This window comes from Pristiophorus japonicus, chromosome 12 (assembly GCF_044704955.1).
Source record: "Pristiophorus japonicus isolate sPriJap1 chromosome 12, sPriJap1.hap1, whole genome shotgun sequence".
Classification (NCBI taxonomy): domain Eukaryota; kingdom Metazoa; phylum Chordata; class Chondrichthyes; family Pristiophoridae; genus Pristiophorus; species Pristiophorus japonicus.
Window position 1 is genome coordinate 62,144,729 of NC_091988.1, and position 14,546 is coordinate 62,159,274.

Genomic DNA, 14,546 nt, shown 5'->3' on the forward strand with positions numbered 1-14,546 from the left:
TGATTCTTTCCCCTCCCTGCCCCCAGGACACTTGGGTCAATTATAGTATCTCTACCACAAGCCAAGATTACAACTGTGACGACACTCCAAAAGTTACTTCATTGGCTGTAAAGCGCTTTGAGACGTCCGGTGGTCGTGAAAAGTACTATATAAATGCAAGTCTTTCTTTAAGATCAACTAACCTGCTTGGGGGATGGTGCCTGTGGCTGTGGTCTGTACTATGCAGCTGCACACTGTTTTTACCAGCTGCATCATCATGAAAGTTCTCCATATAACAAAAGATGAAGTTTAGCAGACTTGCGGTAGTGTTGGGTTCCTCGGAGCCCATTCAAATGTGTACTGATACACTGCTGTGGGTTTTCAGGCAGTTTCCATTTCTAAACTGGGTGCGGAACAGCTGCTGTAAATAAAAGTGTTCAATCATGAGCCGATCGGCCACACACGTTTGCATCACAACAGCCCCCGTTTCTGAAGCGAGAACTTCCAGCGCAAACACAATGGGCCGAATGGCCTCCTTCAGTGCTATACTATTCTATGATTCAGTGACGAGCTATTGGGGCTTTTATCTCCGTTTCTACTCAGAACTATACCTTGCCGTGAGAAATGTAATCACATAGTGATGCATTTGTTTTGTTACATTGTACATTACTCAACTATTGCAAACATGGTGATGGGCGTATACAATGCTGGGAGCATTAACCCATCGAGGGACACTCCAGGCTCTCGTACAAAGTGCTGGTATTTGAATTGCATGCTCACGTTTGTGTCAGAGAGGGAGGGAAAAATACTGATTTTGTCCTTTCACAATTCCTGTGCATACACATTTCTAGCAGCGGTTTGCTATGCAGTGATTAAGAGCAGGAATCTGGGCCGGTTCTTCCCTCCCTAACCTGAGGCCAGCACCACTAATACTGCCTTAGCTGAGATCAATTAACTTACCACAAATTGTGGATTAAACGCGAGACCTTCCTGATCTGTACCACTCAACTACTCACTAGATAAACCTCCTGAGACATTGGGCGAGCCATAAAAACATAAGACTTGGGAGCAGAAGTAGGCCACGTGGCCCCTCAAGCCTGCTCCACCATTCAATAAGAGCATAGTTGACCTTCGACCTAAACTCTACTTTTCCATATCCCTTGATTCCCCTAGAATTTAAAAAAACTATCTCTCCCAGCCTTGAAGATATTCAACGATTCAGCATCCACAGCCCTTTGGGATAGAGAATTCCAAAGATTCACATCATCATAGGCAGTCCCTCGGCATCGAGGAAGACTTGCTTCCACTCCTGAAGTGAGCTCTTTGATGGCAATACGAGAGCCACAGACTCTGTCACAGGTGGGCCAGACAGTCGCCGAGGGAAGGGGTGGGTGGGACTGGTTTGCCACACGCTTCATCCGCTGCCTTCGCTTGACCTCTTCACGCTCTCGGCGTTGAGACTCGAAGTGCTTAACGCCCTCCCGGATGCACTTTCTCCACTTAGGGCGGCCTTTGGCCAGGGATTCCCAAGTGTCAGTAGTGATGTCGCACTTTATCAGGGAGGCTTTGGGGGTGTCCTTGTAACGTTTCCGCTGCCCACCTTTGGCTCATTTGCCACGAAGGAGTTCCACATAGAGCACTTGCTTTGGGAGTCTCGTGTCTGGCATGCGAACTCTATGGCCTGCCCAGCGAAGCTGATCGAGTGTGGTCAGTGCTTCAATACTGGGGATGTTAGCATGGTTGAGGACACTGATGTTGGTGCGCCTGTCCTCCCAGGGGATTTTCAGGATCTTGCAGGGACAGCGTTGGTGATACATCTCCAGCAACTTGAGGTGTCTCTGTACATCGTCCATGCTTCTGAACCATACAGGAGGGGCAGGTGTTACTACAGCCCTTAGACCATGAGCTTGGTGGTAGATTTGAGAGCCTGGTCTTCGGACATTCTTCCTCAGGCGGCCAACTGGCGCACTGGAGACGGTGTTGAATCTCTGCATCAATGTCTGCTTTTGTTGATAAGAGGCTCCCTTGGGAAATGGTCCACGTTGTTGAGGGCCGCGGCGTGGATCTTGATGACTGGGAGGCAGTGCTGTGTGGCTGGTGGAGGACCTTTGTCTTCCGGATGTTTAGCGTAAGGCCCATGCTTTCATAATGCCTCAGTAAATACATCGACTATATCCTGGAGTTCAGCCTCAGAATGTGCGCGGATGCAGGCGTCGTCTGCGTACTGTAGCTCAACGACAGAGGTTGGGGTGATCTTGGACCTGGCCTGGAGGCGGCGTAGGTTAAACAGTTTCCCACTGGTTCTGTAGTTTAGTTCCACTCTAGCGGGGAGCTTGTTGACTGCAAGGTGGAGCATGGCAGCGAGGAAGATTGAGAAGAGGGGAGGAGCGATGACGCAGTCCTGTTTGACCCCGGTCCAGACGTGGACTGGGTCTATAATGGATTTGTTGGTAAGGATCACCGCCTGCATGTCGTCGTGGAGCAGGCGAAGGATGTTGACAAAGTTTTGGGGGATGTTCCATAGACCCTCGCGGTTGACTGTGTCAAAGGCCTTTGTACAGTCGAAAAAGGCCATGTATAAGGGCTGGCGCTGCTCCCGGCAATTTTCCTGCAGCTGTTGGGCTGCAAAGTTCATGTCCATTGTGCCCCATAGGGAACGAACTCCACACTGTGACTCCGGGAGGAGCTCCTCGGCCACAGGGAGAAGACGATTGAGGAGAACTCTTAGCGACAACTTTCCCAGTGGCTGATAGCAGAGAGATTCCCTGTGGTTGCCGCAGTTGGTCTTGTCCCCATTTTTAAAGATGGTCACGATCACTGCATCTCTGAGATCTCCCGGCATGCTCTCCTCCCTCCAGATGAGAGAGATGAGGTCATATATCCACGCCAACAGCGCCTCTCCGCTATACTTTAGTGCTTCAGCAGGGATTCCATCCACTCCTGTAGCCTTGTTATTCTTGAGCTGTTTTATGGCTTTGCCTACCATGTGCAAGGTTGGGGTTTCATTGAGGTGGTGGTGGGTCGCATGCTGCGGGATGGAGTTGAGAACACTCGAGTGAAAGACCGAGTCTCGATTGAGGAGATCTTTGAATTGCTCCTTTCAGCGGGCCCCGACAGCCTCGGTGTCCTTGATTAGTGTTTCCCCGTTCTTGACCAGCAGTGGGGTGGGGCCTTGGGAATTTGGATCGTAGGTAGCCTTGACTGCGATAGAATCCTCGCATATCGTGGCTGTCGGCCAGTTGTTGTATCTCTTGTGCTTTCTCCATCCACCACCTGTTCTTTAAGTCCGGGTTTTTTATTGGACCTCAGCCGTGAGCCGTCTGTAATGCTGCTTTGCTGCTGCAGAGTTGGGTTGTTGCTTGAGGCTCAGAAATGCTCTGCGCTTGCCATTTATTAGCTCTTGGATCTCCTGATCATTTTCATCAAACCAGTCCTGGTGTTTTCTGGTTGAGTGACCAAATGTCTGTTCATAGGCACTGGTTATGGAGGCCTGAAGGGCAGACCAAGCGCTGTGGGCATTCAGCATCGGAGGGTCGTCAAGGCACGTCAGGTTAGCAGTGAGGCGCTGGCTGTATAGGGCTCTCTTAGCTGGGTCTTTAAGTGCCCCGGCATTGACCTTTTTTGCGGAACTGCTTCCCCTCTGCTTTGGGGCTATGTTAATGTCGATGATGGATCGGATTAGGTGGTGGTCTGTCCAGCAGTCATCAGCTCCTGTCATGGCGTGGGTGATGCGCACATCCTTGCGATCCCTGGGTCGAACGATTACATAATCGAGCAGGTGGCAGTGTTTGGAGCGAGGGTGTTGCCATGATGCCGTGTATCTGTCCCTCTGACAAACGTTCACAACCCTCTGAATGAAGAAATTCCTCCTCATCTCAGTCTTATCCTTTATCCTGAGACTATGCCCCCTAGTTCTAGACTCTCCAGCCAGGGAAACAATCTCCCAAAATCTACCCTGTCAATCCCCTTCAGGATATGTTTCAATGAGATCACCTCTCATTCTTCTAAACTCCAGAGAGTATAGACCCATTCTACTCAATTTCTCCTCATAGGACAATCCTCTCATCCCAATAAGGTTGTAACAAGGCTGTTAATGTTGGGAAGACAAACAGTGCAGAAACGATTTTGGTACAATGCCTGTAAAACTGATCAAGAATAAATAGCATCATTTGACTGGTGTTGTAACGTAACAATGTACTTTACAGCAGGTTACTTTGGAGTAACAAATACTGTAGTAATGTCTTACATTAATATGAATGGTGCATGTGATGTAGATCATTAATGAATTGCACTGAAGCGGGTGAATATGTTTTTAAAGTGTCATTAAATAGCACAATAAGTGAATCTTGCTGTATGATCCTTGTGTGTGGAAAAAGTGAACTGGTATGTAACGTGGAAAACAGAGCGGCATGTAATGCAAAAATCAGATTAATGCGTACACATGATTGTTGGGGCCTTTGGCTTTACTCAGCCGACTGTCTCGTTGCAGGTTGTCCACTTTACGTAACCAACATGGAGCTGGTGGAGAAGGCGGAGTCACTGTCTAAACAGGAGCGGGAGCTTCTATGCTCGCTGCTGTTTCACGTCCTCAATTGGTTCAGAGAGGTAACAAAACTAGCGTAGCATTATTAATGAGCTGGTCTCGTGTCTCTGTCGTGGATTGGAAAACTGTTTTTAAGCTCTAAAAGCTCATTCTGTGATGGCCATGTACGGATTTAGCTGCTGATCTAACTCCTTGAATTACAAAGTCAAAATAGGCAAAAGACCATTGCAGTGTAACTGACCAATAATGTGTGCAGGAAGGCAGTACGATTTCTGGGGTTGTCACTAGTGATTTATTTTTCTGTCTGCTTTCCAGGTAGTGAATGCATTCTGTAAGCAGCGGGACACTGAGATGAAGGGAAAGGTACTCCTCCGGTTGCAGAACATTACACAGCTGCAGGTGTTGCTGGAGAAGTGTATAGCAGGTTGGCTATGGTTTATGCTGCTGTAGCTGTGCATATTTGGCTATTTTACCTGCATGCAGTGTCTAGTTGTGCATCAGTCCTGCTCCAGAGACTTGAGCACAAAAATCTAGGCTGTCATTCCAGTGCAATACTAAGGGAGTGCTGCACTGTCAGAGCTGCCGTCTTTCGGATGAGTCGTTAAACTGAGTCCCGTTTGCTCTCTCGGGTGGACACAAAAGATCCCATGGCACAATTTTGAAGAAGAGCAGGGGAGTTATTCCCGGTGTCCTGGCCAATATTTATCCCTCAATCAACATGACAATAAACGATTATCTAGTCATTACTACATTGTTCTTTGTGGGATCTTGCTGTGCGTAAATTGGCTGCCGCGTTTCCTACATTACAACAGTGACTACACTTCAAAAGTACTTCATTGGCTGTAAAGCGTTTTGGGACGTTCTGAGGTCGCGAAAAGCGCTATATAGATACAAGCTTTGCTTTCTTTCTTTAATGTATAACATGTTATATGAAAGTGTATCTGTACCACTCTTGAGGTTTTTCTGGGTGATTGTGAGTGGCGGAGGTTGGTATTTGTACAGTGTTGTGAAAGCCATATTTGTACTTGACCAGAAGTGAAGTGGTTAGTAATGTAGATTTTCTATTACACCACTTAATTTTATTTCTTTCTCCTTTTGAAATCTCCATACAACAGTTCAGGTGAGACAATGGGCTACCTGTCTTTAGTCATTCTTCCTGTTTACAGTCCCACCAGCTGAGCTTCGGCATGCCGTGTGATCTCAACTTAATGCCAACTTAATGCTGACTTGTACCTCATTAAGCATAGTGGGGCTGATTTTGATGTGACTCCTTTTATTGCACAAGAGGCAGGCTGAATGAGCCCACCGCCCGGTTGATGGAAGCAGTTGGAGGCCCAAAAAGTTTTGATGAGTTGGCTGGTTATTATACTTGTAGGGAGCTGCCTGCATATTCAGAGCAGCTCGCCAATGGAGGGGGAGGTGAGGAGGGGGAAATCCAGACGCAGAGATGAGCCAGATGAGGTACGTATGGGGTTGGCTGGAGACCGCATTTAGCTCCTCCTGGCTCCACAAAGGTCACTGGGGGGTGGGGGGGACAACTACCTGTCCTCCTTATAGGAACCTCTGGTTAGGCTACTTTACTCTGCCCATTAGCACTTTAAATTTTGCATGGGTACCGAGAGACGTTAATTTAACCTCGATTTGCATTGTATAATGAGACCTCTACTGTTTCCAGTTTGAGCCTTGGCCACCTGTCTGAAGGGACCAAAGGGAATGATGGCAGGAACAGGATGCTGATTTTTGAGCGCTTTGCGGTCCGATTCCCAACCAAACATGGGGATGAAAATCAGCCCCAGTGTGTCCGATATGAACTGGATTGAGTCTGCAATATTTGGGATTCTTGGGATAGAAATCTCCTTTTACTAGTTCTATCAGTTTGAACTGGATGCAAGTTCACATCTCCAAGTTAAAAGGGCACGTGTTTGGAACATCTGGCCCTCCAAAGTTAATATGAAAATTATACCAGTAGAAGCTATTCTTTTTCCTAATTGTAACTGTGATTATTTGTTACTTTGGGGCTTACAATGCGACCGCTGTCCTTAGTGTTCACTCTGAAGGTTCTAACCTACATCCATTTTATTTAACCTTTCAGCAACCCCTGGATATGTCCCTCCGCTGGCAAACTTTGATTCAGAGATCACTGAGGTTCCTCCAACCGTAGCTCCTGCAGCAACAGCTAAGAAAGGAAAGAAAGGTGATCAAAGCTTGAAAAAGAAAAACTTCTGGTAGTTTGGGGGAAAGGGCAGGGAAATGAGACTAAACAGAAAGTTCTTGGAGAGCCAGTGCAAACTGCGATGGGCCAAACGGCCTCCCTTACCCAACCCGATTGTTTTCTTCAGATCATGTACAGTTAGACCTCTTTGGTCCGGCACCCTTGGGACCTGACCGGTGCCGGACCAGAGAATTTTCTGAACCATTGGAGGTCAACTGGTGATAACGCTGCTGACAATAACCTGGACGCGTTCTGCGCATGCGCTGCACAGAAGCCTGCTGCGCAGCATTTAGTCGTCCAGAATCACTCCGTTTTTTTAAATCCTCAGGCCCAGCTTTGGAGCCTTAGTGAGCTTCCTGCACTTCCCTTCCCTTTCCTTGCCTGTCCCGCTTACCTCAATGAGCACCAACACCTCAAAAAACCACATACATACACACAAAAAAAAACTAGAGATCGGAGATAAAGTGGAGGATACAGTTAAGGAGAGACGTCGACCATTACCCACGATCCTACTCCTGGCGCCAGTCTATGTGTAAGCCACAAGCAGAGCCTGACTGGTGGAAGCGGCAGCCTCCTCGAACAGAGACACACACACACACACACATACACACACACACCAGGGGGAGGGGAAATTGTCATCTCAGCCCTGCGCTGCAGCTTCAGCCTTCAGAGCATGTGCGTCCGCCAATCGGGCAAGGAGAGGCGGCTTCGGCAGCAAGTAGCGCGTGTCAAACCACAGCACCAGCCAGTGTGTAAAACCTCCAGCTGGCCAGGGCAAGGCTGTCCAGATTTGTCATCCAAAATGCATCACGTGTACGTTTAACTCGCGGAACCACAATTTTTTTTTTCAATGGACGCCACCCAGGCCGGCACTGATGCCGGACCAGGGATGTTTCCGGATTAGAGTCCCAGACTGGAGCGATACAACCTATACCATCAGTGGCCAAGAGCGTGGTCAACGGTCTGGTCCCAGGGCTCAGGCTGTGGCGCTCTGTACCATTGTGACTCCAGTTGACACAGTCTCCGTTTTTCTTCCTCCGCTTCTGTGACCAATAGCATGTTTGGGAGAGAAGTTAAGTTGGCTCTGGATTGGTTCTGAAGAATCTAATCTATTTCAAATGAATAGCGAGTTTGCCTGCTGGGTCAGCCAGTCTATTCAGTGAACAGCTGAGCTTTATACAGCAGCAGGATCCGAAGCTTCGATCTCCAGCCACAGTGAGTTAGGTTCTCAGCCAAGGTGGTACGAGGGAGAGGAAAAACAGCCAGGGTTCCTGCTGCTGAACGCTATCCAATGACTCTTGTGGGGAAAGTATGCATATAAAGATGTTGTTAGGGAAATGATCGGACTCTGCTGTTATTCTCCAGCCCAGTTGGACTGGCATGCCAGTGCTCACAGATAAGGAATAGGCAGTGGGCGGCTGGTGTCTTTGGAACTGAAGCCAATGTCTGCAGCAGAGTAAGAGGGGGAAAAATGAGCAGAAAGTCCCAATTGATTTATAATAAAACTCCTGGGTATAAGAGTCTAATACCAGTAAGTTCAGAGTTAATTTTTTGTTTTTATTCGTATTTTTCCTTGAAGATCAAAAGGGGAAGAAGAAGCAGAAAGCTGAGGGTAACAAGAACTCCTCTACAGACAGCTCTCAGACTGAGGAACCTGCAGAAGAAAGTCAAGTGCAAGCTGAGAATACACAAGTGAAGGTACAATTAACAAGGGAAGGCAGGTGTTTGGCTCCCAGCGCATCCTCCGGCTCTGAATTTGGATTCATAGAAACTTGCAGCACAAAAGGAGGCCATTTTGGCTCATCATGCCTGTGACGGCTCTTTGAAAGCACAGTGGTGCTTAGTCCTACATCCCCGCTTTTTTTGTCTGTAACCCCGTAAGTTGCTCACCTTCAAGTATCTGTCTAACTCGCTTTTAAAATTATTTTGCTTCACAGCTACACTGCTTTTGTGAAGCAGCAATTCTCCATCCCCCCCGCCCCGCCTGTCTGTCTATCTCTCTCTTTATCCTGCTTTCCCTATTGCTTTCCCTGTCTGCCTCATTCAGCACCTTGTCTCAGTTGGGCAAATTAGTTGAGGGTTTGCAGGTGTAAATCTTAGTCCCGTCATTCCATGGTGCAATGTATCACTAGGTCCGTGCAGCAGAGCTGGTCTCCAGTCGTCTTGGGTAATCCTTGCTACTGGACCAAGACCTAGCTCAGTCAAGCCCGTGTGGTGGCTGGTGTACAATGGCCACCGCACGTTAAAAACATCCACGCACAGGCATCTTCCACCCTTCAAGATTTAGTTCGGGACCTGGAATTTTAGGTCCTTAATTGAAACACCTGTGAACTTCTTGACGTGGAAGCAAGTTATCCTCGATTCGAGGGACTGCCTCTGATGATGATGTATTCTGCTTCAGTGCACGTGTACCCTAGATCAGTGCATTTCCTTGAAATGTCTCCCATATGTTTTATTTTAATATAATTGTTATCGCCTGGAGTGGTTATGTTCTCTTTTGGGGCGGGGAAAAGAGTGGCTTTATAGGGCAGTTAACATGGTGGATGTTGGTATCCAGCAATGTTCCCTGTAAGCTGCGCTTTGTTCTGTGCTACCTATTTCTTTTAATGCACGGTCGCTTTAAATTTCTGCGCATGGGCGGTGTAATGTGAGTATGCTCACAGGCGTGTTGAACTGTTGAGTTGGGAGTGGCTTAGCCAGTCACGTGATGTGATGTTCACAAGACTCAATAAAACCCCAGCCAGTTGGGTTTGGGGGATCCACGATGAGGCAGGTGATTGTCAGCCTGGTGGATGAACTGGTAATGTGTAGTGTGATTGTTAAACCATTTGCTAATAAACCAACTAGTTCTTAATAGCAATGTGTTGTTATGAATTCTTAAGCAGCAACTCATGAAGCAAATACATTCCAGGTAGTATTTACAATATAAAAGCCGGTGAGTGGCCCGCGCGGAACCTTTCAGATTACTGCATGATCGCGCGCGCACATCTTAGCGGGAACATTGCTGGATAGTACTTTACATATCACTGATGATGCCCACATTGATTGCAATATAAAACAGTGATAATTAATCGGTGATGATACACAGTTCACTTTTAAGAAGTGTGTGTGTGCGTATTCTATAAATAGGTAATGTTTCGTGCAATATCATCATGTATTCTGCAGGAAAACACTGAAGAAGGGAAAGTCTTTGTCAACTTGCCCAATTACAGAGCCTACTTTAGAGAGCTGGATACAGACGTATTTTTTGTCCTGCAGTGTGGACTGGTAACCAAGTCCCTACTGGACACTGAGTTACATACCAAGGTCAGTTTATGGGTAGTCCTTGCATTGTCTGTCGTTGAAAAAGGTGTCGTTAAAAAAATTAATAAGGCAGTTAAAAAAGATTCTATCCACTGTATTCTTTTTTTGGTCTAACAGTAATATACTGCTACATGGCAAGAAAATATTACATTTATAATCATGATCTATACAATTCAATTCTGAGATAATTAGCTGTGTAATGTAACATTTGTCAATTTAACCATACTAATAGTATAAGTTTAGTTGCAAAAGTAGTGTGTTAAATTGACCAAAAATGGCTGCTAATCCCAAGCTGACCTGTAGGCCGATCCGTATTGAGGATCATCCTGTCTTGTCTTGTAGGTTACTGAGGTTGTACAGCTGGGGTCATCGGAACTAGTGTTTCTTCTGGAGGACCTGTCTCGTAAATTGGACTACATGCTGGTAGCAACTGCTTCCAAGAAAATGCTCTTCCTAAAGGTACATATGTCACTGAAACTGGAAAAGTTCATGTTAATAGGAAGTATATTATTGATATAAAAATGGAAAATGCTGGAAATACTCAGCAAATCAGGCAGCATCTGTGGTGCGAGAAACCGAGTTATCGTTTCAGGTTCATCAACCTGATTTTCTGTTTTTATTTCAGATTCCAGCATCTGCAGCATTTTACTTTTGTATAAGTATATTACTGATTTATTTTATTATGATAAATTATGTTCTCTGGGTGTGGAAGTACAATATGAGAGAGTTCACGTGCTGTAATCTTTAAGGCTGGACAACAGCCATAAACTGTTTACAATATATGAGCAATATTCTGTACCCTTGGACGCAGCTTTGCAAATCTTTTCCAAATATCCCTTGTTCTATTTTTACTTGATACATGAGAAAGGCTGAAATGCTGCAGTCGCTCATCTGTCGTTTCATTAGAACTAATAAACTGTTTGAACTTGACTTGTTCTCCATTTCACATTGGCTGTTTCAATTAAAGGCGGCTCAGAGCCAAAACACATTGCTGTACTAATGCCATGTGGCTGTGAGAGAACATAGGTTCATCTTAATATTTCCCACATGATTTCCTGGTGAGGCCAGAAAACCAGAAGCGGAAGGTAGCCAATTCACGTGGCAGCCTGGGCACAGATTGCCTGCATCTCTAGGTTCTTGAATTACTTAATATAGCAAGAAGGGAAGAAAATATAGATAGCAATAAAAGTAGCTTTAAAAATGGAAGGAAGTGAAAAAACAAAGTTACATCTTAACATTGCAGCAAAAGATCCTGAACGATCTCGCATATAGTTTTAGTCACTAATCCTTCTTTGAAACTCTCCACCTAAGTTACTTTTACTTGTGACCTCTCCTTTCAAAAACGTTTTTTTTTAACGATCTCTTCAACCAGGTAAGGATCTCCAATATATTTCCCTGTGTGTGGAGGGTTATAAAAATCCAAGTTGCTTTGTTGTATTTTTTTCACTGTAGCAATCCAGAGTTTTGACCACAATACCCAGGCTGACACTCCAGTGCAGTGCTGAGGGAATGCTGCATTGTCAGAGGTGCTGTTTTTCAGATGAGACATTAAACTGAGGCCCCATCTGGCTCCTCAGTTGGATGTAAAAGATTCCATGGCACCAATGTTCCCTCTTTTTAAAAAAAAAAATTGTGCGGGGTATCTTAGAGGTACTAACTTTTTATTCCAGATTTATTTAATTAACTGAATTTAAATTTCCCAGCTACCGTGGTGGGATTTGAACTTGCGTCTACTGGATAATTAGTTCAAACTTCTGGATTACTAGTCCAGTAACATAACCACTATGCTACCGTACCCCATCCACCCCATCATGGTATGGCTCAGAGACATGGACCATATACAGTAGACACCTCAAATTGCTGGAGAAATGCCACCAACGATGTCTCCACAACATCCTGCAAATCCCCTGGGAGGACAGACGCACCAACATTAGTGTCCTCGATCAGGCCAGCATCGAAGCACTGACGACACTCGACCAGCTCTTTGGGCGGGCCACATTGTTCGCATGCCTGACACAAGACTCCCAAAGCAAGCGCTCTACTCGGAACTCCTACATGGCAAGCTAGCCCCAGGTGGGCAGAGGAAACGTTTCAAGGACACCATCAAAGCCGCCTTGATAAAATGCAACATCCCCACCGACACCTGGAAATCCTTAGCCAAAGACCAGGTGGAGGAAATGCATCCGGTAGGGTGCTGCGCACCTCGAGTCTCGTTGCCAAGAGCATGCAGAAACCAAGCGCAGGCAGTGGAAGGAGCGTGCGGCAAACCAGACTCTCCACCCACCCTTTCCTTCAACGACTGTCCCACCTGTGACAGAGTCTATAATTCCCGTATTGGTCTGTACAGTCACCTGAGAACTCACTTTTAGAGAGGAAGCAAGTCTTCCTTGATTCCGAGGGACTGCCTATAATGATGATGATGACTATTCTACCGTACCCCATATTTATTCCTCAATCAACATCACTAAAAAAAAATGACTATCTGGTCATTATCACATGGCTGTTTGTGAGACCTTACTCTGCACAAATTGACTGCCTCATCTTCTACGTTACCACAGTAACTACATTTCAAAGCTTTACACTTAACTGACTGTAAAGTGATTTGGTTGTGAAAGGTGCTTTACAAATGCTTGTACAAATGTACTTGTATTGTCTTCCATCTTGTTTGTAATGTGATAGTTGCATTGTGAATAAGTGAGGGTTAAATTCTGTATATCTTTAGAAGCACGTTGTACTATTTTCTCCTCCTTGCACAGGTGAAAGGAGATCGAGATGTTGGATTTTCGCATTTGCGCCAAATGACTCCCCAACAACTCGCTCAGTTTGCTGTGGAGTTGCTCAATCCCTTGTGTAACCACCTGGAAAATGCTCACAATTACTTTCAGGTAAAGGCTGGTGTTTGCGGAGACATATCATTACCCAGGGCACTGCATTGAGATGTTGAAATTTGTATAAGTTAGCTCATGAGCTCTGAAGGCAGGTGGTTTACAATTCTTTCTAATTCGTGAGTTGTTTATTCCCGATTAGTAGGATATAAGATTTCTCTTCAAAACATGAAAGAAAGGTTTAATTTAAAGGGATAAGATGTGGGTTTTCTCCTGTGATACTCCCACGTGATGTTTTCCAATCTCAATTGTGTTGTTGCGGTGTTGGACTGAGCAGAGGAAGACACCGCCCCACAGGGAAGGATGGAAAATTGTAGGGTTAGTTGCTATAAATTGTTATTGTGTAGATTATGGTGGCTATTTATAGAAATGCTGGCCAGGACTCCAGCACATACATGTGGCTGGGATTTTAAAAATTTGTTCATGGGTGTTGCTGGTAAAGTCAGCATTTATTACCAATCCCTAATTGCTCTTGAGAAGGTGGTGAGCTGCCTTCTTGAACTGCTGCAGTCTGTGTGGCGGAGGTACACCCATAGTGATCGTTCATTGTAGAGGTTTGATACAACTGAGTGGCTTTCTAGGCCATTTCAGCTGAGTCAACCACATTGCTGTGTGTCTTGAGTCACCTATAGGCCAGACCAGGCTAGGATGACAGATTTATTTCCCTGAAGGACACCAGTGAACCAGATGGATTTCTACGACAATCCCGTAGTTTCATGGTCACCAGTGCTGATACTAGCTTTTTATTCCAGATTTATTTAATTAACTGAATTTAAATTCCCCAGCTGCCATGGTGGGATTTGAACTCGCGTCTCCGGATCAATAGTCCAATAACCACTATGCTACCATACAGTGAGGAACCTCCTGAAGAATTAAATTTAAAAATAAAAGAAACTTCAAAATGCAACTGAGACAATACTCTACTGATAACTCGTTGGGTATTCGCACCACACGGTGTGTTACCGAAATGTGTATTCCAAGAAAGCCCAAGATTAATTTCTTACTCTGTGCCGAGTTACCTGATCTTAGCCCAGTGACAGCACAGGCACTGCAGTTGATCTTTATACCCCTGGGCTCGGCACAGGAAAAATCAGACAGCTTTCCAATCCAGTAATCTCTTTTGGAAAACACACATGCAGACGTTAGATTAGGACACGATTGGGCTTATTATGAGGTCCCAATGTTAAACAGCCATCTGACAATCACTGTCAAGGCCGAAACATGGGCTAACCAATCTGGTAGCAATACGGTGGAGGAGGATTTCCTGGAGTGTATAAGGGATGGTTTTCTAGACCAATATGTCGAGGAACCAACTGGAGAGCTGGCCATCCTAGACTGGGTGTTGTGTAATGAGAGAGGATTAATTAGCAATCTTGTTGTGCGAGGCCCCTTGGGGAGGAGTGACCATAATATGGTAGAATTCTTCATTAAGATGGACAGTGACACAGTTAATTCAGAGACTAGGGTCCTGAACTTAAAGAAAGGTAACTTCAATGGTATGAGACGTGAATTGGCTAGGATAGACTGGCGAATGATACTTAAAGGATTGACGGTGGATAGGCAATGGCAGACATTTAAAGATCACATGGATGAACTTTAACAATTGTACATCCCTGTCTGGAGT

At 45.6% G+C, this 14,546-nt stretch overlaps 1 protein-coding gene across 3 annotated transcripts in view; it reads left to right on the forward strand.

The window, feature by feature from the left end:
• fancd2 (FA complementation group D2) overlaps positions 1 to 14,546 on the forward strand; it is a 107,231-nt gene that overhangs the window by 56,536 nt on the left and 36,149 nt on the right. For all 3 annotated transcript variants that reach the window (XM_070895580.1, XM_070895582.1, XM_070895581.1), the window contains exons 24-30: positions 4,469 to 4,584; positions 4,838 to 4,946; positions 6,615 to 6,716; positions 8,314 to 8,432; positions 9,900 to 10,040; positions 10,380 to 10,496; positions 12,794 to 12,922. In XM_070895580.1, coding sequence (XP_070751681.1) covers positions 4,469 to 4,584; positions 4,838 to 4,946; positions 6,615 to 6,716; positions 8,314 to 8,432; positions 9,900 to 10,040; positions 10,380 to 10,496; positions 12,794 to 12,922 — 833 coding nt within the window. The remainder of the gene's footprint in view (positions 1 to 4,468; positions 4,585 to 4,837; positions 4,947 to 6,614; positions 6,717 to 8,313; positions 8,433 to 9,899; positions 10,041 to 10,379; positions 10,497 to 12,793; positions 12,923 to 14,546) is intronic.